Source organism: Amblyomma americanum, chromosome 4 (assembly GCF_052857255.1).
Source record: "Amblyomma americanum isolate KBUSLIRL-KWMA chromosome 4, ASM5285725v1, whole genome shotgun sequence".
In the NCBI taxonomy this organism is placed as follows: domain Eukaryota; kingdom Metazoa; phylum Arthropoda; class Arachnida; order Ixodida; family Ixodidae; genus Amblyomma; species Amblyomma americanum.
This window is the reverse complement of record NC_135500.1, coordinates 191,393,236-191,414,067: the sequence shown is the minus strand read 5'-3', so window position 1 is coordinate 191,414,067 and position 20,832 is coordinate 191,393,236. Positions and strand designations below refer to the sequence as shown.

At 46.3% G+C, this 20,832-nt stretch overlaps 1 protein-coding gene across 2 annotated transcripts in view; it reads right to left on the bottom strand.

The window, feature by feature from the left end:
- hiw (MYC binding protein highwire) overlaps positions 1-20,832 on the bottom strand; it is a 132,454-nt gene that overhangs the window by 16,560 nt on the left and 95,062 nt on the right. For both annotated transcript variants that reach the window (XM_077662670.1, XM_077662669.1), the window contains 9 exons: positions 20,280-20,476; positions 18,920-19,078; positions 16,288-16,632; positions 14,370-14,600; positions 14,213-14,278; positions 8,468-8,722; positions 6,613-6,786; positions 3,708-4,019; positions 963-1,334 (listed from right to left, as the gene is read on the bottom strand). In XM_077662670.1, coding sequence (XP_077518796.1) covers positions 963-1,334; positions 3,708-4,019; positions 6,613-6,786; positions 8,468-8,722; positions 14,213-14,278; positions 14,370-14,600; positions 16,288-16,632; positions 18,920-19,078; positions 20,280-20,476 — 2,111 coding nt within the window. The remainder of the gene's footprint in view (positions 1-962; positions 1,335-3,707; positions 4,020-6,612; positions 6,787-8,467; positions 8,723-14,212; positions 14,279-14,369; positions 14,601-16,287; positions 16,633-18,919; positions 19,079-20,279; positions 20,477-20,832) is intronic.

The following is a 20,832-nucleotide window of genomic DNA, read 5'->3' as shown; positions in this document are numbered from 1 at the left end:
TGTTCAACAAATGAGAATGTAGCTTGCTTCCCAGAGCAATAATAAGTTAATAACTGTGGTGTGCTCAGCAGAAACCAAACCTAACAGATGGCACAAACATGCACTTTTATTGCTGTTGATGCCGCCAGAAAACTCCAAAACACTTCCCGCTCTGCAGATGATGAGTGTGCATATGTCTTTAAAGAAGGTGTATCATGGGCAAAGCAGAAATTCACTGCTGCCCAGAAAGAACCTGACAAATTAGAGCAGATTAAACAGCCTGCTTATCCAAAATGGTAGCCCAAGAAGTACCTGTCAGTGCTGCACAGTACTTTCCGTATTTACACGAATATAAAGAGAGTTTCTTTCCCCCTCACTCCACTGGTTTGAGATTGAATCTCGCGTTATGTTCAGGAACGAGGTATGAATATAACGTTTGTTTTTCCTTGCTGCATTTCTAGCTGCAGTCACCTTCACCACCAGACTCATGAGCTACTTGGAAGCGCCAACACTTCAGCGACATTGGAGGCCGCATGGCGCACATGGGCAAGAGAGGCTGGCTGTTAACGTGGAAAGAAGGTGGTTTGGGCTGTTCAGAAAGAGAAGGCACTCAAAGAGTTGAGTGGAGTAGGCAAAGGAATGAAGCAAAATTGGGAACAGGACTGGGCAGCATGAAAAAGGGAGCAGCGGTGGCAGGCGGTAACGATGGCTGTTGCTGCATGGGAGACAGCATGCATTAACGTGCCAAAGGCTTTGTTGCACCCGAAGTTGCCGCACCCATTTCTGAAGTGGTGATTTTCATAAAATAACAGATCCATTGCTTCCTTATTTTTGTGTGCTGTCTCCGTCTTTTCCGAGCCCTTGGCAGTAGTTGGCCTGATTGGCTGAGATCACGTTATCATCGTAAAGCTTTTTTGTGAGGTCTCACATTTCCCCTTTGCATTATACTTGTGTACAATGCAAGTAGACAAAGGCCTACTCACCGCAGCCATGTCTCTGAGAAGCAGCACGATGCCCTGCGCTAGCTTCCTGGCAATGGTGCCGCGTAGCCACCACCGAGCTCCCAGGTGGTCACGGGGGTGAATGGCGGTGGCCAGTGTGGCTGCCTGTGAGCGACCCCCTTTGGAGCGGGCCTGCAGGGTCAGTGCCTTGGCCACACACGCCAGTAGCACGTCCAGGAGGCCCACTCGGTGAATGTCCAAGGGCGCTATGCCCTCTACGCTATCAGAATCAGGGCTAGGGCCGCTGCTCGGAGGAAGGCCGTATTCACTGGGCGGCAAGCTTGGCACTCCGAGCACCGAAGCCAGAGTCAGTGGGGGGACCTCGGGAAGTACCCGTCGCAGCAGGCTAGTTACCTGCGAGCACAACATAATGCTTCTTATAACTACCGGTTTAGCCAAACTTCCAGCACAGCTGCGTCATCACATGAAGAGTTGGTGGAAACTAAATTCAGACCAAATCTACACGTCTGTATACAAAGTGAAGCAATTTTATAAAGGTGAGGATGGACAATAAGGCTCCCACATGTGTGAAGACATTAAAAGTAGAAAAATCTGCTCACGAAGCATTGGCAACCTAGTAGGCAGCTGGGCCACATACTATGTCACGTAACCTTGTGACATCATCATAAGCTCCCCAAAGGATTGTGAGCAAACTGGGCACCATGGCAGGTAGCCGTTAAATTAATGATTGGTCGCGTGAGGTCGCTCGGGAAGAGCAACCTGTATTGCACAAGCCCCACCGGTGGCCGCACCTGCCATCAACAGGGCAGTGGCACATAACTTAACCACTGCACCAGGAAAGGTATGACAACTCCCAGCGATCTATGAATGTTAAGTAGAGAAAGACCAATTTTGTATATATGGGCATTAACCCATCAGCTATTGCGTCATACCGTTAAGGTGGAGCTTAAGTGTCCCCTCCAATTATTGATGCATTCCTCGCGCAAACAGATGTGCAGCAAATTACAACCTAATTTCACTTGAGTTGCAGTCTAATTACAGGAAACAAAACACTTCGTCTCATCAATTTCATTTTGGAATATTCTACCACTTGCCCTAAAATTGCATCAAATGTACATGTTTAACTAGGAGAACTCAAGAATTCTATGCTACCATATATACTCGCGTAATGAACCCACTCGCACAATGAACCCGCCCCCCGCTTTTTTCGTCCATAATTAACTTTTTTTTTTAGCCTTTAGTTTTTTGCAGCGGGTTCCCCAGTTTTTGAGCTGCCCACAGCGCAGACCTTGGCAGCACGCCAAGATGCTGCCCGTCGATAACATCACCGCTTGTTTATCTTTTGAGGAGAGTTCCTACTAAAAGGGGTGGGGCAGTACCAGTGAACTTGGCAGAGTGCCGAGATGTTGTGTGCTCTAAGCTAAGGCTTAAACATTCGCATTATGCATGCATTCGTAACCGTCCTGTGTGTTTTTTAACCTCGCGTACAAAATGCGTGCCTGACTTCAGGGCCGGTGTCCAGCATGTCCGCGTTATCTCACCACGACTGGCTGGCGCCATAGGCTACCGCAAAGTTGTTAAATCGCATCAAAGTGAACGATGCTAAACACCAGCAGCACGAACGAGTCTGACTGCGTGCGTTTCTTGATGACGGAAGGACGGAAGGAGGTATAATATGAAATTTCGACCCTTCCAAAAAATTCTCTTGAAAATTTTTCCCCCAGCGTAATTAACCCTCCCCCCGAACTGATGTCAACATTTGTGGAGAAAAAGTGGGTTCATTATGCGAGTATATATACGGTATATAGAGAGAATGCAGTGTAATTTTTATGAGTTCTTGTCTGATTTCTTTTTGCTTTTGAATGCTCTGAACATTTCCCTTCATAACTTAGGAGGGTATATGTGTAGGCCAGTTGTTGAGACATCAGGAGGCTATACACCACAGCAGACACAGGATAGAGGGCTTAAACTGCCCTGTCTTGTCACCTCCCACTGCCCTGTCTGCTGCGGTGTATAGCTGCCCGATTCCTCTTCACATCTTCATTTGTGTTACATACTGGAAACTACATCTAGTGCAACTATTTAATCCTGCTGACACTGTTTAATAAATGTACAGCTTCACATCTTCATTTGTGTTACATACTGGAAACTACATCTAGTGCAACTATTTAATCCTGCTGACACTGTTTAATAAATGTACAGCTTCACATCTTCATTTGTGTTACATACTGGAAACTACATCTAGTGCAACTATTTAATTCTGCTGACACTGTTTAATAAATGTACAGCTTCACATCTTCATTTGTGTTACATACTGGAAACTACATCTAGTGCAACTATTTAATCCTGCTGACACTGTTTAATAAATGTACAGCTTCACATCTTCATTTGTGTTACATACTGGAAACTACATCTAGTGCAACTATTTAATCCTGCTGACACTGTTTAATAAATGTACAGCTTCACATCTTCATTTACTGGAAACTACATCTAGTGCAACTATTTAATCCTCCTGACACTGTGTTATAAATGTACAGCTAGTATTTCTTAATGCTTTCTTAACTAGGTTTCTAATGGCTTTCCACACTTCGTTCACTTTTCTTCCAGCTGCATTTTCGTTTCATACTCTTTCAGTCCACCATATAGAGAAAGTCCCACAATGCGGACCCTAAATGAGGGACCATCTCCTGAAAATGTATTTTTTGTGACACACTGATGAAGTACTAAAATAAACCGATTCCAATTCTGATCCTGAACTGCACGTACCTGCCGCTGTACGCGGGCAGAGCCCGTGTGGAGCAGACTGAAGATGTCACGCAGCAGGCCGGCCTGCTGGGAGAGGTGGGCCCGGCCAACGGCAGACCCGCTAAGGGCCAGCACCATGGAGAGCATCTCAAAGCAGTAGGTGTCTCCGCCGCCACCTCCTATGGCAGGTGGGTGGCTGGCACCACTGCCACCAGCCATAGCAGCTGCTGTTCTCTGTGGGGGGCTTGGCTGTGGACTGCAGAGCAATGCCTCCCACTCTTCGCGCACGCGGCGTGCCTCCTTGCGCAAGGCAGCCACTATGTGCGAGCACACCTGGTGCAGAGGCAAGTCGGTCATAATGTCAGCGAGAGAAGCAGTGACAACGCACCTCTGCATGCTTGTCCATCCAGGAAGCAACTACACTCCCGTCTAGCCTCAATAGTCAAACCTCGATATAACGAACAAGGAAATTATTGGCTAAATCAAACTGTTCCCAAATATTTTTAACAAAGAAGTGTAATTCTTACTTTAGATATTGAACGCAATTCGCCATAAAACATACATCGAACTGCCGAGCGCCAAGCTGTGCCCGCTCGGATGGCAGTTGGCAGGCTTTACCTCACTACAGTCGAGCCCGCTTATAACGAACATGAGTGTCACGCAGCGTCTGTTCGTTATATCCCGAAGTTCGTAGTAAGTGAACCACAGCGTTAAAGACAGTTGCTTGTCAAAACACACGCTTTTTTTCTTTGCAAAAAAGTCCATGATGGACGTATGTTTTTGCAATGCAGATCTAATGAGGAAGGTTTCCAGTTTATTTAATTAAAGTAGAAGTGTGCTCTTCGCCAAGGCCTTTGGCATAGACGAGTTGTCTGAGGCTCTCTATGTAGCCCATTGCTACAGGCGCACTTATGGGTGCTGCCTCTGAACTTTCGTCCTCATCCGATTCCTCCGTGTCACTCTCGTCCCGCACTTAAGAAACGATGCCCTCGTCCGTGCACGGTTCCGCGTTGTCGGCGTCGTCATCGAGAGAAATAAAATCATTCCTACCAATGTCACGACCCCGCATGTCGGAGTCGACGACGCGCTGCCATAAATCCCTGCCAGGCTGGCCATCTTTCGAAGCATCAGGCTCGGCATCAGACACTGTGTCGATGAAGCCAGCCTTGCGGAAGCAGTTCCGCACGCCAGTGGCCGTCACCTTCGCCCTGGCCGCTTTCATAATCTCTACCACTGAATACAGTGGAAGTGGGTACGGTGTTCCCGTTCACCATCCCGAATTACAACCAGGGCCCGACATTTGAACTAAGCCAACGAAACATCCGCACCGCACAGGTGCCAATCAAGCTAAAGATACAGACGCACAGCACCAGCGGAGAGACCAATGAGAGGCATCCGTGAGCATCAGTGCAGCCACCTCTTGGCTCCCACGGAAGGCGTGCTTCACGAAGCGTGGCCTCCGCGATCGGCACCGGCGGCGGGTTGATCGCAGAAGCCATGCGCAGATTTGCAAGAGAGTGAGGTAAGGAGAGCGGAGTTGCGAGGAGGGGCGGGAGGGGCGATCTTGGAAGGCGCGCTATAAACGGGGTGAGCAGTTTGAGCGGTTCGCCTGCGATGAGGCCCGGGAAAACATACCACGCGCCGGGCGCACAAAGGGGTCGGAGGCAGGTTATCTCGCAACGCGGCGCCGGGTTTACGCCCTCCGTTCACTGTAACCGATCGCCAGGGCTTAATGACATTCGTTATATGTCTGAGTTTGTGCCATTGAAACAATGTATTATTTTGACGGTCGTGCCGGTCTTGTTCGTTATAAGCGAAAGTTCGCCTTAAGTGGGGCCGTTTTATGTGGGCTTGACTGTATATGAGTGACTAAGGGCGGTGCCGCAAGCATTTGTGTCACAGTTCACACTTTCTCTCGCACTTGCCATCAGCACCCCAGAAGGTATAGCAGCATGAACGGTTGCTAGGCACAGCGGTCAGTATCTGTTAGTGCCTCTCGCATCTGTTGATAATGCCCCGAAATCAGTGGCATGGCCACTTGTAGCCTTCCAGTAGCCATCCTGTGCTTCTGTTGACTGTAACGGAGGTGGTGAAAATGGCTATAGTTGGCGTACCATTTTTCACACATCACTGTAATGCAGGAAAGCCACCCTAGCTGGTGTTTGACCTGCCCCCGCAACATGCTGGCTGAGTTGTGCAGGGGAGCCAACCTAACTGGTGTTTGGCGCTCGGTTTTCTTGCAGCCTCTACAATTGCCGCCAGAGGTTTTGAAACGATGCTAAAACTTCGGAACAGGTTTCTCCCATTTGCCTTCCTTTAAATGACTAAATTCCACTTCCCCTGCGTGAGTTTTTGCCGAAAACTTTATATTGAAAATTTTGGCTATGTTGAACTATTTTACGATTTTTTTACCTGTTCGCAATAACGAGGCCTGAATGTACTACAATGCAGCAAGATGCAAACACTGTTGTAATATTTTCAACAACACAAATGGTATGAGCAATCAGTATATGGTACCATGCTACACGAAAATAGCAGGAACGAAAAAGCAGGAGGGATGAACACAGGCACAAAAAAACGAAACCCTTGGTGTAATGGTGTGAGCGACAAAATGACATGTCTGTAAGAAAAAATCAACTTGGAAAAAACACACTAATAATACTATGAGCCGTTTTAGTTAGTACGTCCTACTGAAAGCATGGGTTAATTTAGCAGATGCCACGGTGAACTTTAGGTTGCCTAGTTTCTTGTTCTTCTTTTTCGAACACATAAAAGGACTCCAGTCTTTTACTAGTGCATTGAATTTTCAGGCACTGGAACACTGCAAAACATTGTAGAAAATTAGGTTCACAAGAGAGGGCACATAGGACAAGGATGAACCTGCCCAAAAGCCAGTTTTACTTTGTCTGCTGCATGTACAACTGACCTGCTTCTGAAGGTGGGTCAGCTTGCTTCGGCTGAACAGTATGCCAACCATGTGTTCCTTGAGGTCGTTGCTGGTCTCCGGCCTCTCGGGACTAGTGGCCTCATCTCCCATTGGCCTGGCTGGCACGTCTTCTTCAGGACTTTCCGCTTCACCTCCAAGGAGCTTGCCGAATACCTTTGTGGCAAAACATGCACACCACAGATGGATCAAGGTTCAGAGAGAAAGTGAATAAAGGCCACAAGCCACCAAACCGTAAACCAAATATAAATATAAACAAAACAAAAAACCCTAAATGTGCAAAAACACAATATTCATGACATTGGAAATAAACAAAAACAAAGAGATAATGTGCATGAAACATTATGTGCAATAAACTAGCCATAGTTTGAGAGGTTAATGCTACAAAATAACAGTGTTGAAAGCAGCCACAAGAAAGCAGTGACTAAAACTGTACCCCTTGCATTGTTATCATGAAATCTGTGCATTGACTTGTGTCAAGTGTACAAGTCATTGAAACCAATTCTGTAATCTATAAAATTGGATTTGAAAGCTATATCTAGCCAATAAGACCTAATAAATACTGCCAATGTAGCTTAGACAAATTCCTACGCAAATGACTAAACAAAACAGGGCAATATTGTTCGAAAAGAAAACGCAAGTGTGGCATAATGTTGCCTTTCTCAGTATTAGTTGAAGTGGAAATAAAAAAAAAACACAAAAAGAAAAACAGAGCATGTCATGGATGAAAACTGCAGCCTGTAGCTGTAGCACTTATTTATGCACAACAAACCTAGTTCACACAAAACCCGCTCTGGTATATGGTGTGCATTCTGCTAGTAGAGGCAGTAACCTGGAACAACCCTCTTTAAAGATGTCACCATCAGCGCAAGGTAAGAGGAAATTAGCAGAGCTGAGCAAGACAGAAACTGAAATTTGTGAGCCTACTTCCAGTTAGTGTTGAGTTTACAGGCGTAGCTGTAAAGCACACTCAAAGGAATCGAAGAATGGGATAAGCTCCTCTCAAAGCAGTCAAACCCATACTATCTTCATTGTCAAGGGTGGCACTAAATTGCTACTGCAACCTGTTTAGCATGCCTTGACAAAAGTGAGAGCACCATCACAAACAGTCGTTCCAGAATTCCCCTCCTAGAGAGTTGGTGACACTAAAACACGTCTGAATATGCTGCAGGTAACACCCAGTCAAGAGACGCAATCACTGGGAAGCTTCCTGGGTAGCATCATCAACATCATCATCAGCCTGACTACACCCACTGCAGGGCAAAGGCCTCTCCCATGTCTCTCCAACTAACCCTGTCCTTTACCAGCTGTGCCCACCTGCCTGCAAACTTCCTAATCTCATCCGCCCACTTGATCTTCTGCCGCCCCCTGCTACGCTTGCCTTCTCTTGGAATCTACTCCGTTGCCTTTAAGGACTAGCGGTTATCTTGCCTTCGCATTACATTCCCTGCCCAAGCCCATTTCTTCTTGATTTCAACTAGGATGTTATTAACACCCGTTTGTTCCCTCCCACTCTGCCCGCTTCCGGTCTTAACGTTACACCTATAATTTTTCTTTCCATGGCTCGCTGCGTTGTTCTTAACTGAAGCTGAACCCTTTTTGTTAGCCTCCACGTTATTGCTCCATAGGTGAGCACTGGTAAGATACACACACTACACATTATCTCAACCACTCTGGTCCAGTAGCTGGAAGGCATAGATTGATCCCTCATGCAGCTATTAACTCGTCCTACAGTTATCCTTTGCAAAAGTACAAATGTTTATTTACTACTTAAAAATGCTTCATCCCTTTTACTTTACCTCCCTGGAAGAAACAAAGAGGACCTAAACTGACACACCTGGGAGGTGAGTAGCCGGAAAACTCGTAGCGTCTCAGCTTCGCAGTTGCGCTGCTGGATGTAGAGCGAGCGGCAATCGCCTTGGGTCTCTGCGCCTGAACCAGGACCATGGCCCAGAACTTTGACCTGGCGGAGCCGCAGGGTGTTGTCAGGTCCTCGGAGTTCCAGTCTCCAGACAGAGCCACTGGCAGCCACCTGGCTGGAGTCGGGCAGAACACAGCTCAGCCAGCCTGCAAAGCGGCCCTCCACATCCATCTGCAGAGGAGCACGAACAAAGTCACACTTCTGAGCCAAATTTGCAGGAGCCAAGAACACCAGAGCTGAGGGAAATGCAAATCAAACAAGACTTTTGAAGCCAGAGTTCAGAGAAACCCTAAACTGACAACTGCACTTGAAAGATAGCTAAAACTTGACACAACTTCCAATTTCATATGTTATAGCCATCCCAATGACTTATTTCAATGATGTCTTGGAGATGAGCACTAGCCCAGACACAAGGCTACTCTGTGCGGATCGAAGGCTGCACACCCACTCTACTGATGTCTAAAAACCACAGGGCCGCTATTTCCTTTTTCTTTCTTTGGTCAAATAATTGTTTTGACCTCCCTACATGTATATTTACCACCCCTAAACATTATTTTAACTGTTAAGCCTTGTGTCATGCTATGTCTATGCGCCTGTCCACATGAACAGCTGACCCCATCAGAGATTGCGTAGTGAACCAGCCAAGCACTAGCCAGTACAATGGCTGCCCCACAGGCGAAGTGGGACCATATGAAGCAAAGCACATATAATTCAGTGCCATGTACAAACCCACTTATAAAAATATTGAAGTGCCCCGGAAATATCATTGTTATAACTGATAATTATTATAACAGGGTTGTGCCGATAAAAAGAAAACACGATAAACTTTAGAGCATTTAATAACAGGAAAGGCCTAAATTCCTGTAAAAGCTCGTTATTTCAAACTTCAAGGGACCGGAAAAATTTTCAAATCATCGAATGATTCCGAAAAGATAACAAGAACTGCTTGCATCATGGTATATTTATCTGGTGAAAGAATGGACAATGGTTGCTTGCTTTTGAGATGAGAACGGTGCGAGGATGGCTTATTTTTCACATTTTAATAAATGCTTTATTGCATGCATACTGTCAGAAGTATCGAAGCAGAACTGCTCAAAGGTGGTAAGGGTTTCCCCGGCAACCTTCACAGTGCGGCGCAGTACCGCTGGAACTCCACCGCTACTGTGTCACACCCCTCACAAGTGGCAGCGAATAGCACGTGACGAGCGCAGTTTCGACGCACTGGATGAACCAAAGAGAAAGAACCACGTGGACGAAAGCGCTCATGCCAATTGGTGCCTGAAATGGCACGCAGCTGGGCTTGGTTAGCTGACTGATATGGTTTTTAATTTTTTTTTTAAACTTGGAAAACACCCTGGCTCATACGGACTTGTGTGATGCTCTGAAAAACTAAACCAAAACTATGAGGTCTGATTGAATTCGAGACATGGCCATACGTTTGTCATCGTGCCTACAGTTGCACACACGTTGAGGTACACAGGTGACTCTGCAGCATAGAATTCAGGTTTGTGACAGCCTACTTGGACGCTTGCCACGCCAGTCATACCTGGACGCAGCCTCCCTTTGAGTCCATTCGAATTAACCAGTGTGAGACCCGTAGCGTCTGAATTAACGAGCGTACGACGCAGCAGACATGGGCATTGGCCAGGACAGTATTAGCTGTTCGAATCAAGACTTGTTCTTGTTCGAATTATCCGGATTTCCAAATTAATGTACGGTTGAATTAATGAGCTTTTACTATACACCACAACTTGCATAGGTTCCTGTTCGTTGTCTGCGCTGGTGACAGTTGCCATGATCGCCTTGTTGGTGAGGTCTTTATTTGTCACGACTGCATCGTCAGCGTGAAAGAATTCTTCGACTCTACACACTGTAATCGTCACCGTTCACCAATGACAAAAGCATCGCACCATCACTGCACCGGCAGGAGCTTTGTGCGCCTCCGCGTCACTGGCATCACGCCAGCTGTCCAGCAGCAATTCTTGATGGGAAATCCAAGGAGCTTGCAGAACCGAGGGAACGATGACAGTTGACAAAATAAAAACCACGCTGGAAATGCACGTGTACCGCACCGACTGGTTGAGAGTACGCATGGCGCGTGTGGCCGGTGAAGCAAACCAGCAAACCTGACAAAGTAACGCCTGCCCTCAGGGCAAGTGCAATCCATGGAAGTTACTGAAGAAAAGGGGAAGATGGGACAGCGCACGCGCTCTCGTCTTTCTCGCTGCCAGCCGTCTCGCACAATGCAAAAAAAAAAAAAAAAAAAAACGAAAGCTTGTCTTCTGCAAGTGGCCCACCCCTCAGAAACGTAAATAATGGAGTGCTCCACCAAGGCTCCCTACTTTCTTCTCTGCCTGGTTGCAAGGGGGAACGCATCCGTCGTTTCCCCTCCCTGTGTAGTTGCAACATGCAAGGATCCTCGGTGCGCCCGGTGTCTTCGTGTGCATGTCACGAGTTCTTTTGCTTCCTCTGTGTCATTGTAACAGTTCAGTCCGGCGGTCGGCTCCACATGCACACACTTTTGCACTGTAAGCGTGATTTGGCTGGTGCGATTGCAGTGTCTCCATGTTTTTGCTTCTTTCAAGGCTGACTTTCACTGACCAGATTGAATTGTTATAACCAATAATGTGCTATGAGAGCACTGCTATAAGCAGTTTATTTTACCATAGAACACATGGTAAATCTCATGGTGCCGCAACTGACCATTGCTATATACGATATATTGTTATGACCGGCATTGCTGAAGTGGGTTTGACTGTAATTAGTATCCTGCTTGCATTATTTCTATCTGGAGTTGTATGTGAGAAACACAACATACATATCAAGTGTACAAAAACAGAATTTGTTTGTACATCATGACAGGCCTCAATAAAGGAATCATCATCATCAGCCTCACTACACCCACTGCAGGGCAAAGGCCTCTACACCAAATTTTTGGTTCTGTGTTTTCTTCTTTGCAATGATGCGTAAGACGTTAGTATACATGGATCACTAATGGCATTTACCTATGACCACTGAATAGGTTGAAATTGAATTTCTTCTCTCACTCATTTCGGTTTCAACAGCTGAGCGATGGCTATGAAATCAAAGGCCAGTAAAGGTGATGCGAGGCATGAAGAAAATTGCTATATAAATGCTTCTCAGTTGTTTTAACAGACTTCAATGCTAAAGTCAGCCTGCCTCAAGAGTTGGAAGCACAATGAGGGAAGAAAGAGTGATATTGTTTCAGAATTTTTCATGTGTCAAGTGGCCTATACTGACCTTTAAGACATTACAGCAATCACTTGGCTGTTGAAACCGAAACAGATGAAAGAAGAAATTCAATTGTAAATTATTTAGCCGCCTCGGGTGAATATCAAATGGTAAGCCATGTATAGTAATGTCTTAGACATCACTACAATGACAGAAACATGCAACCAAAGTTTGGTGCCTATACAGTAGCCGAAGGGTAATTCAGACTCCAGTAATTCGCACTTGTAGGATATTTCGGACTTCGATGAGGCACCGTCAGTCACCCCATAGAAGCGCATACATATTTGCGACGGATATTTCGGACTTAAAAAGTTCGAAAGTTCGATTTTTCGGACTAATTTCAGTCGCCTGTGGGCCAAAATCGGCCATCTGATCGGCTTTTTGCCGGCACAAAGGGCGCCATCTTGAATTGAGATGGATTTACGCTGCAGTTGGATTGGCTTGACATACTTTCGGTACCTCATTTTTGCCAGTAGAGGTCCCTGTGATCTCTGACACTTCGAGGTGGCAGTCGGATTGTCATCGCCGTCAACTTGCTTCTGTCGGTGACGTCGCGGACTGCTATCGCTTGTCCCATATGTTGAAAATTCGTTGTTGGGGAAAGAAAACTGCGCAGTAGCTATCTCACATCTCGGGGGACACCTGAACCGCGCATTAAGAGAAGGGATAAAGGAGGAACTCAGAGAAGAAAGGAAGAAAGAGGTGCCGCAGTGGAGGACACCGAAATAATTTTGACCACCTGGGGATCTTCAACGTGCACTGACACTGCACAGCACACAGGTGCCTTTGCGTTTCGCCTCCATCGAAACGCGGCCACCGCTGTAGGGTTCGCACCCGGGAACTCCGGATCAGTAGCCGAGCGCCCCAACCACTGAGCCACTGCGGCGGGTCTCGGGACATACGTTCGCTATTCGCCGTTTCGTCACTTGGGTTTCTCCGACCGCGTCGACCGAGTGGCGCTCCGTCTTCACGTAGTTACATCCGCTTGCCGTTTTGTGATTGCGTCCGGCGGTTCCACCGCTTTGAACGAAAACCTTGTCTATGTGGGTGTTTGACGAGCGGTGTGGCGCACATTCGGGTTGTGGGCAACATGGCCCTGCCAGTGCCGCCGGGTCCATCAAAGAAGCATGGGAAGTATTCAACTAAACGCCGTGACCTTGCTGTCTAGCGTGTACAGTGAAAGCACAACTTTGGTGCAAATACAGGCTGAAATCGTCGCCAGCAAGAGAATTTTTCCGCAAAGTGAAATCAGTGACATTTTTAAGCCGCTTTCATCTCAATAAAGCGATTTTTTTGTACTTCACGGATTTTTCGGATTGTTTGATTATTTGGACCAATTTTCACACCTCTTCGGGTCCGAAAAAATCGGTTGGCGACTGTATTCCTTTAAATATGTGAGTGGCACGAGAAGCACGCTGAAATTTCAGCTCAAACCAACTAGCGCTTGAGCTGAATTTGGGCTTATTATAACAGAGGACAAGTTGACCCAGGCAACTATTTAAATACTATATCAATCACGAGTCCAGATATACTAGATACCTGGAAACTCACTTCTAGTCGGGTTCACACCTAGCTGTGGACTCCATCACGGCACGACTATACCATACAACAGCACGATGCAATGACGTTCTGCGTGGTGATGCAGTGCTTTCCGAGATGTGAGGGCGCAGCACTGACTCGATGTCCATCAGTGCATTGATTTTATGCAAGGCCTAATATTACTGCCCGCAGGCTTTAAGTAGGCAACGGCAGTCAATACTATGAGGAAGGAGCCAGTTGACTCATGTGAAAAGTGCAAGTTACTGCCATTTGTAAATCCCAACATGTTTCGCCACGTGTTTAGATAAACAGGAAATTCGATATTGGAGGTTTGAATAGTGAAAGTGCGATGTGAATCGAATCGAATAGCAAATACTATTTGCAAACTATTTGAAATTGTGTATATTCGCATGCCGCAAGTCATTATAGTAACTCAATTTCAAAACACATATATTTTGCCTGTTCTTTGTCACCAATTTGACTGCCAAGGACCAGAGTGCAGTGACGAACTCTCTTCGAAGACTAAGATTTTTTTTTTATGTGCTGAACTCTCGCAGTGCGCACTCATTTAAACTTCACTTAACTCGCAACTCTCGTTGCGACGTCTCAATTTACTCACGAACCACCTTTGGAGGCTGATTGTGTTCGAAACTGGTTTTGCCCCGGAGGGCGCAGCGGGGCTTGTGGAGCTTCTTCCAAGCGTACACCCCTGAAGAAGCCGGGCGCCGGGCCGGGGGACGCTTGTACCCATTTTTATCGGTGGGTGGCCGGCGGTGGGTTTCGAACCAGCCACCTTCACAGCAGAGCACCCATAAAGAGATGCTTAATTTTCAATATCAAACTTTAAAAGGATGGAATAAACCTCCTCACCTGCTTCAACTTCTGCACTTCGTCCACGTTTGGGCCAAACTTGAAAGTGATGCTGTTCACTTTGTTCTGTAACAGTGCAAACAACAATTACGATGAGCCCAAAACCGAAGAAGTGCCCTAGCAGGAGCTACAAAAAAGGAGCAAATTGGGGACGAACCGCAAGATCTCGGCAGTTGTCCACATGGACACACACTATGGTTGGCCGCATGTGGGGCCCACAGATGAGCGTCAAGACCTTTGTCTTGTTGCGATCCTCGTCCCCCGACTCCCAGAAGGTCTCTGTGGAATTGTCACAGAGGCTGTTGGCCATGGCCTGCCGACTCGATGCCCGCAGCTCTATCGATGGAGTCAGGTCACGTAGTACTTCAATCCTTGTCAATGACTGAGCCTGAAAGAAGATGGTTTTGAAAAATGAAAAATGGAGCATACTCTCCGCAGGAGGTTCTCACATCGCGTCAAGTAAGCTGTTCCAACAAATATGACATCTCACTTATTCACGAGAAATACAAATGAACAGAATGAGACAAGAGTAAAATAAAAAAATGAAAAAAAAAATGATAGAAGCGCTACAATTTGCTTCCAACATTCTTGCACATCAAGACTTCACTTTCTCTGTTCTGCCGTATAATAATGGCTTGTCCTGTTTGCACATCAATAAAACACCTATGATCATAAAAGAAGATTATTCTGCTTAGAAACAGCAAACATGACACAGTACATCATAAAATTAAGATGACATACACCATTACTTGCAACTTAAACATTTACAGTGAGAACAAGCAGCCTATATCTCAAATACAGTCATAAAAACAGCAGCGATTAAAATAAATGGAAAAGCCACCCCCACCACCACCACCAACAAAAACAAAATAACAGTAAAACTGAAGTGATTATGATGCATGCAGAAAAGACACTTGCCTTGCTAGCAAAATCAGAGCTGGTTCGTTCACTGACCTATTGCACTGTTTTCCTATGTGATAAGTCTGATACATTTCCGAAAGTCCTAATATTTGCGTCTGAAAATATTTTTAGTTACCTTTCCACAGCTGAACAAAGGCTTACAGTCGAACCCCGCTACAACAAGCATCACTTCAACGAAATAATTCCAATTCCCCGTCAGCTTGCCATAGAAAGTAATGGGACAAATTTCTCATCACAACGAACCATTTTTGGGGCGCGTTTCCGCTTCAACGAAATTATTGCTATGTGGAGCTAGGCTTAAAAATCTATCTTACAATAAAACAAGCATATCGCCGTCCATCTGTGCACTTCCGTAGGTCCACGCTGCTTTGCTTCACTAAAGTTTCGCTGGAACCAATTGATCCACTCGTTCAAACGCACATGAAGACCACCACTGCTTGGTGGTGACGACAATCGGGCTGGCTGCCTTGTGACAAGGCGCGGGTGCAAGCTCCCATTTTCTTCCAAGCCAGAGCAGCGACCAATCCGTCATCAAAGGATGCAGCAGCCTGGCAACAGCAGCAGCGCGTTTGCCCTAGTTTTTTTCACTCGTGCTTGTGCGCTGCAATCGACACAAGCATGGCGACTTTGTCTAGGAAGCGGTAGTTCCTTTCTCTTGAAGAGAAGGCACGAATTATCAGCGTGGCATCCAGTGGCAGGAAAAAAGGAGATGTTGCAGCGGACTTCAGCATCTCACAGAGCACGCTGTCAACGATCCTGAAGTCGAAAGACGCGATAGCCCAAGCTCTTACTTCAGGAACATCCGTGAAGTGGAAAAAGCTGATGCAAGCGGCTCACGAGAACCTTGAGAAGGCTCTCTACACGCAAAAAAAAGAAAAAGGACGCAAGCCAAGATGACCGAATCTTTTGGAAATAAATTATATTTTTGAACAGCGCAGTGAGATCTTAGTTTTTTGGACTGATTTCGACGCAACGAAAAAAAATTTTCGCGCACCCTGTGAATTTTGCTGTAGCGAGGTTCCACTGTATTGGGTTCTGACTTAAATATATTACCACATTCTTTAAATGCAATGATAGCGCATCAACTGTCTCAGTAGAACAGAGAGTTGAACTAGTTGATACATTGCCTCAAACAACTGTCTATAATCTCTCACCTGATGGCCTAACCCATCCTCCATTTCTGTTGGTGCGGAGGACGAAGTGCCAGCCATGGCCGGCAGCTCAGATGGAGCAGTTGCTTCTTCTTCCGAATGAGACAAGATGCGTGAGATGTTGGAGAACACGTGGCTGCGGTGCAAGAAAGCGTGGTCCCATGGCATGAAGCGCAGTCGCCAGCACTGCATGGCCATCTGCTGCAGGGATGCGCCCGCAGGCAGGAACACCATCAGGTCCGAGATGGTCTGGAGCAGTGTGTGGAAGGCTGAGCGCAGTGGCCCCAAGCATGCTTCGCCAACCAGTGACATGTCTGACAGTGGATGCTCACAGGGGGCCTCCTTGTCCTGCAAGTTCCCGTCACAAATGTGGAAGTTATTCACTGCTGTGAAATTTTACTCTAGTTACTGCTATAACTCACCGTGTCACTATACCCCACCACAAGCTCTGCTGCAACATTTACTGGAGAGGTACAGCACTACCAGCCTACACTACTGCCCTAGGGTTATTAGTTTCAATATGCAGTAGAAACAACAGTCACATAGTAAATTAACAGCAATATCACATAAGCCTGACAACATGAGAGACACTAATCTGAACTTGCTGCCATGGCGCTCCTGAATGCTGCACGAATTACGAATATGAAGACCTTAACAGAAGAGAAGACCTTGAATTATGAAGGCATTAATACGCTGATGTCAAAAGTGACCATACTGTGACACCTGGCTAGAGTTCAAGGACTGCCATGTAATTACTGGCAATGAAAACAACTGTAACAATAGTAGCAGAGGTATCAAGCTTATCCTCACGCCACAACAGCTGCACCACATGTAACAACCCCAGCGGATGCATCAGCAAAATTTTTCATGCTTTAAATGGTGGCTATTTTACTAAAAACAACTATGTACCATAAATACCCTTGAATAACACAGACCCATATATAATGTAAAGTGCAATTTGGGGATAGCAAAAATGAAAAAAAAAAAGCTTTCATGCACATCTAATGCATGTGTGGAAAACTCGATGAAGGCATTTAATTGCATTGCATTTCGTACATAAGTGGTCATTGTCATCAGGTGTACTGTCTGCCAAGAATCCCTGGTACGGAGCAATAGCTAGCGGAGCAATACCTCAAATAGCATAACTGCACTGCTTATTCAACACTAATACTGTCTCATCACGCCCCTGGCTTGCCTACTTGGACAATATTCAACTGATATTGAGTAACTCATGCTCAACAGATATGCCTAGAAAAAGCCTTGGATACCAAGCGTGGATGTGGGGATTGGGCTTCTTGAGCGGTTGGAGTGCACGCCCACTGCTGCCGTATGCTCGTTAGAGAGACCCCCCGCGGAGTGTCCGCAAGCAGAATGCAGGCAGCCGCGATGGTTGCCCTCCTTTCCAAGGGAAGCTCTTTTGAAGAACCGCTGTAAATCACCCTCCCTTCCGTTCTTCCCGCTTCGACCTCGCGTCCCCATTGGATCACTCCCAGTGAGAGTAGGGGGCGTTGCTTCGGCGAGAGGCCCGAGCGGGAAATGAACGGGGAGACCGCCACCGACTCGGGCAGCAGAAAGATGCGTAGATTTCGCCTCCCGGGAGCCCCGACCTTTGCCGGGGGACCAAGAGCGCGGGTGGTGTAACCTTGCACTCCTAGTATGTATGCTTGAGTCCAGGCCCGAGCCTCCAGAGTTCCGTCGCCCGCCTCTGCGGCACTCACGCGCTCTGGATACGCGCGATGGACCATCAAAGTGCAACCTGCATCGTGATGTGCTCCGCGCATTTCTCATCCTCCCTCGTGTTGTGTCGCGCGCGATTTTACCCTCTGGTTGGCAGCGCGGCATGCGATCGCCCTTAGCTGTGCCGTCACGTGTGTCTTTGCTTTGCGCGCGCGGCTCCGCGGGCCCGCTTTTGGGTGCTGTGGCTGGGCTATGGGTTGTACTCAGGTCTGGGGATCAGTGCAGTGTTATGTAATGCAGCTTCCTGTGTAATAAACACTTGTGCTCTCAAATAACTGCGCCTTCCTTCCTTTGGAGCGAGAGCGCAGGTGCGCGGCGAATGCTGGCTATGACCTCAGCTTGCTCTGGCCCGAACCGGCGATATGTGGGCAAAGTGCCACTCAACACTTCGGCACCGGTTCGTAACTAAACCCCACAACATATTGTGGTTAAAACCGAATTCCGAAAACTGAATTCGGCAAGCTTTTGCCATTTTTTTTTGTTTAAACTGAAAAGTACAACCCCTAATTAAAATGTACTACTGGGCACTATAAGTGAGACTACTATGTAAAGGTGTCTGCTGCCTAAAACTGCAATATACCAACTTGCTGAATAGAACAGCTATACAGAGAGAAATCAGAAGCTTTTTTTTTTTCTCTGATCTGTGGAAAGGGAGTAATAAGTACAAATAGTTTCTGTCCTTTGTAATAGCAACGATTTTCTGAAGCAAGAATTTATAACCAAAGGTTTTTGCGAGAATGGAATGTCTTAATTCTTTTTGTCTGTAGTGAACTTAATTCTAATTCAATACACTTCAACCTTATCTTAAGTACAAGTTTAAGTGGAGCTGGCAGCTGTGAACGCCATGACACTTGATTGCATTTCGTAAAAAAAGCATTCATAGAGTGTGAGACACTACCTGCTCAGGGAGTTCCTTCTTGTGGCCCATGCCTTCTTTGCCTTCAGCCTGTTCATCGGACCTCTCAGCAGCAGGAGGAGACATGGCAGCCACCAGGCACCACAACAGATCGTGCAGACAAGTTGGGTGTGTGACGTTGCGCAGCAGCCAGTTGAAGGCCTGTCAGTGAGACAAGCCTATTATTTAGTCTGTCACTTCTCTCAGGCGCAGGTCATGGTGTTCATGGAAATTTTGTCTTCCGCTTCGAAAAAAAGTGCTTCCTGCTCACGACAGAAAGAAGTACGCAAACAAAAAAAGTTATCTTCACTTCACTTCACTTTAATACCTTAAAAACCCTCGTTAGAGGGTATTACATAAGGGGTGGGGCACACAGAAATGAAAAACAGAAAGACTAACAGATAAGTTGAAAGTTATACAAATATAAGATTATCACTAAGCAAGTACACGCGTGATTTCTTCGATGAACAATGATTGGCATGTGATAGCAGTGTGTCATCCTGCTGAGCCCAACTGCATTACTAGTTAGGAGGGCAAAACATACAGCAATATTTGAAAGCTATGTACAAGAGGACTCAGCAAAGAACACAATACAGCACTGGTAGCTTGACTTATAAAAAAATAAAAATAATAAAAAATAGGAAACAATAATAATACTTCTAGAGAGTTTTAATCTTCCTCAAGGGCAAAGTAGCGGCTACGATAGCTTACCTCACCAGTAAAAAAGTAACTGCCACTACACATGCAACTCCTGCTAAAAATGTGTTGCCAAATTTTCAGCTGACCTGTACAATTTCCAGGCATCGCTGACAAGATTCCCGAGTTACTGTTATGGCTTCAGGATTACAGAAAAGAAAAAAGAAAAAAAAAGTTTCCTTTGCTACATAGGTCTTTAGAACCGCAAAAACACCACAGATGCCGCAGAGTTTTTGAATTAATCACAAATTGGTCTGCGTATGTTTGACAAAACATCTTGTACCATTAAGCTTACAAAGAGCCCATAACATGCACAGCTACACAACATGCATGAGCAAACAAAGCAATGGAAGCGGCTGGTTCATAATTTATTATTTCTGTATTAGGTACCACTTGTTCACAGCCTGTGGCCAGGACAACAAAAGAAGTTATGACACAGAGTGATTCATGCAACTTCCACAATTTTGTTGTCCCAGGAACAGGCTGTAAACGCTTAGCACTTGGTACCTAAATTATGCATGAGTATCTCAGTACAGCAACAAAGCATTTTCGATTCACCAGGCAACAATCCATATTGCTTTTTCTTCATCAGTTCCTTGAAGTGACAGGATGTGGAGTAGTACAGGACAAGTAAAAAAAAAGAAAATGTGCTACAGCACAAACAAACCTGCATGGAATAGATGCGACATGTAGCTTTTCTCAACGACTGCTGAATAGCGAACCGCATGCTCTCGAGATCATGCCGCTGAAGCACAAATTGCATAACTGGCCGCTGAACAGTCAGGTCTGTGGCACAGGCTTCTGGCTCCACTGACACCAACTTTGTAAGGGCTGCTGATGGTTGGCAGAGTATGGATGACATGCCTGCAGCAAAGAACAAATACACCAGAAATACAGCCCCATGCTAAAACATCAACAGGCTGGTAATGACCCGCCGTGGTGGCTCAGTGGTTAGGGCGCTCGGCTACTTATCCGGAGTTCCCGGGTTCGAACCCGACCGCAGCGGCTACGTTTTTATGGAGGCAAAACGCTAAAGCGCCAGAGTGCTGTGTGATGTCAGTGCAGGTTAAAGATCCCCAGGTGGTCGAAATTATTCTGGAGCTCTCCACTACGGCACCTCTTTCTTCCTTTCTTCTTTCACTCCCTCCTTTATCCCTTCCCTTATGGCGCCGTTCAGGTGTACGATATATGAGACAGGTACTGCTCCATGTCCTTTCCCC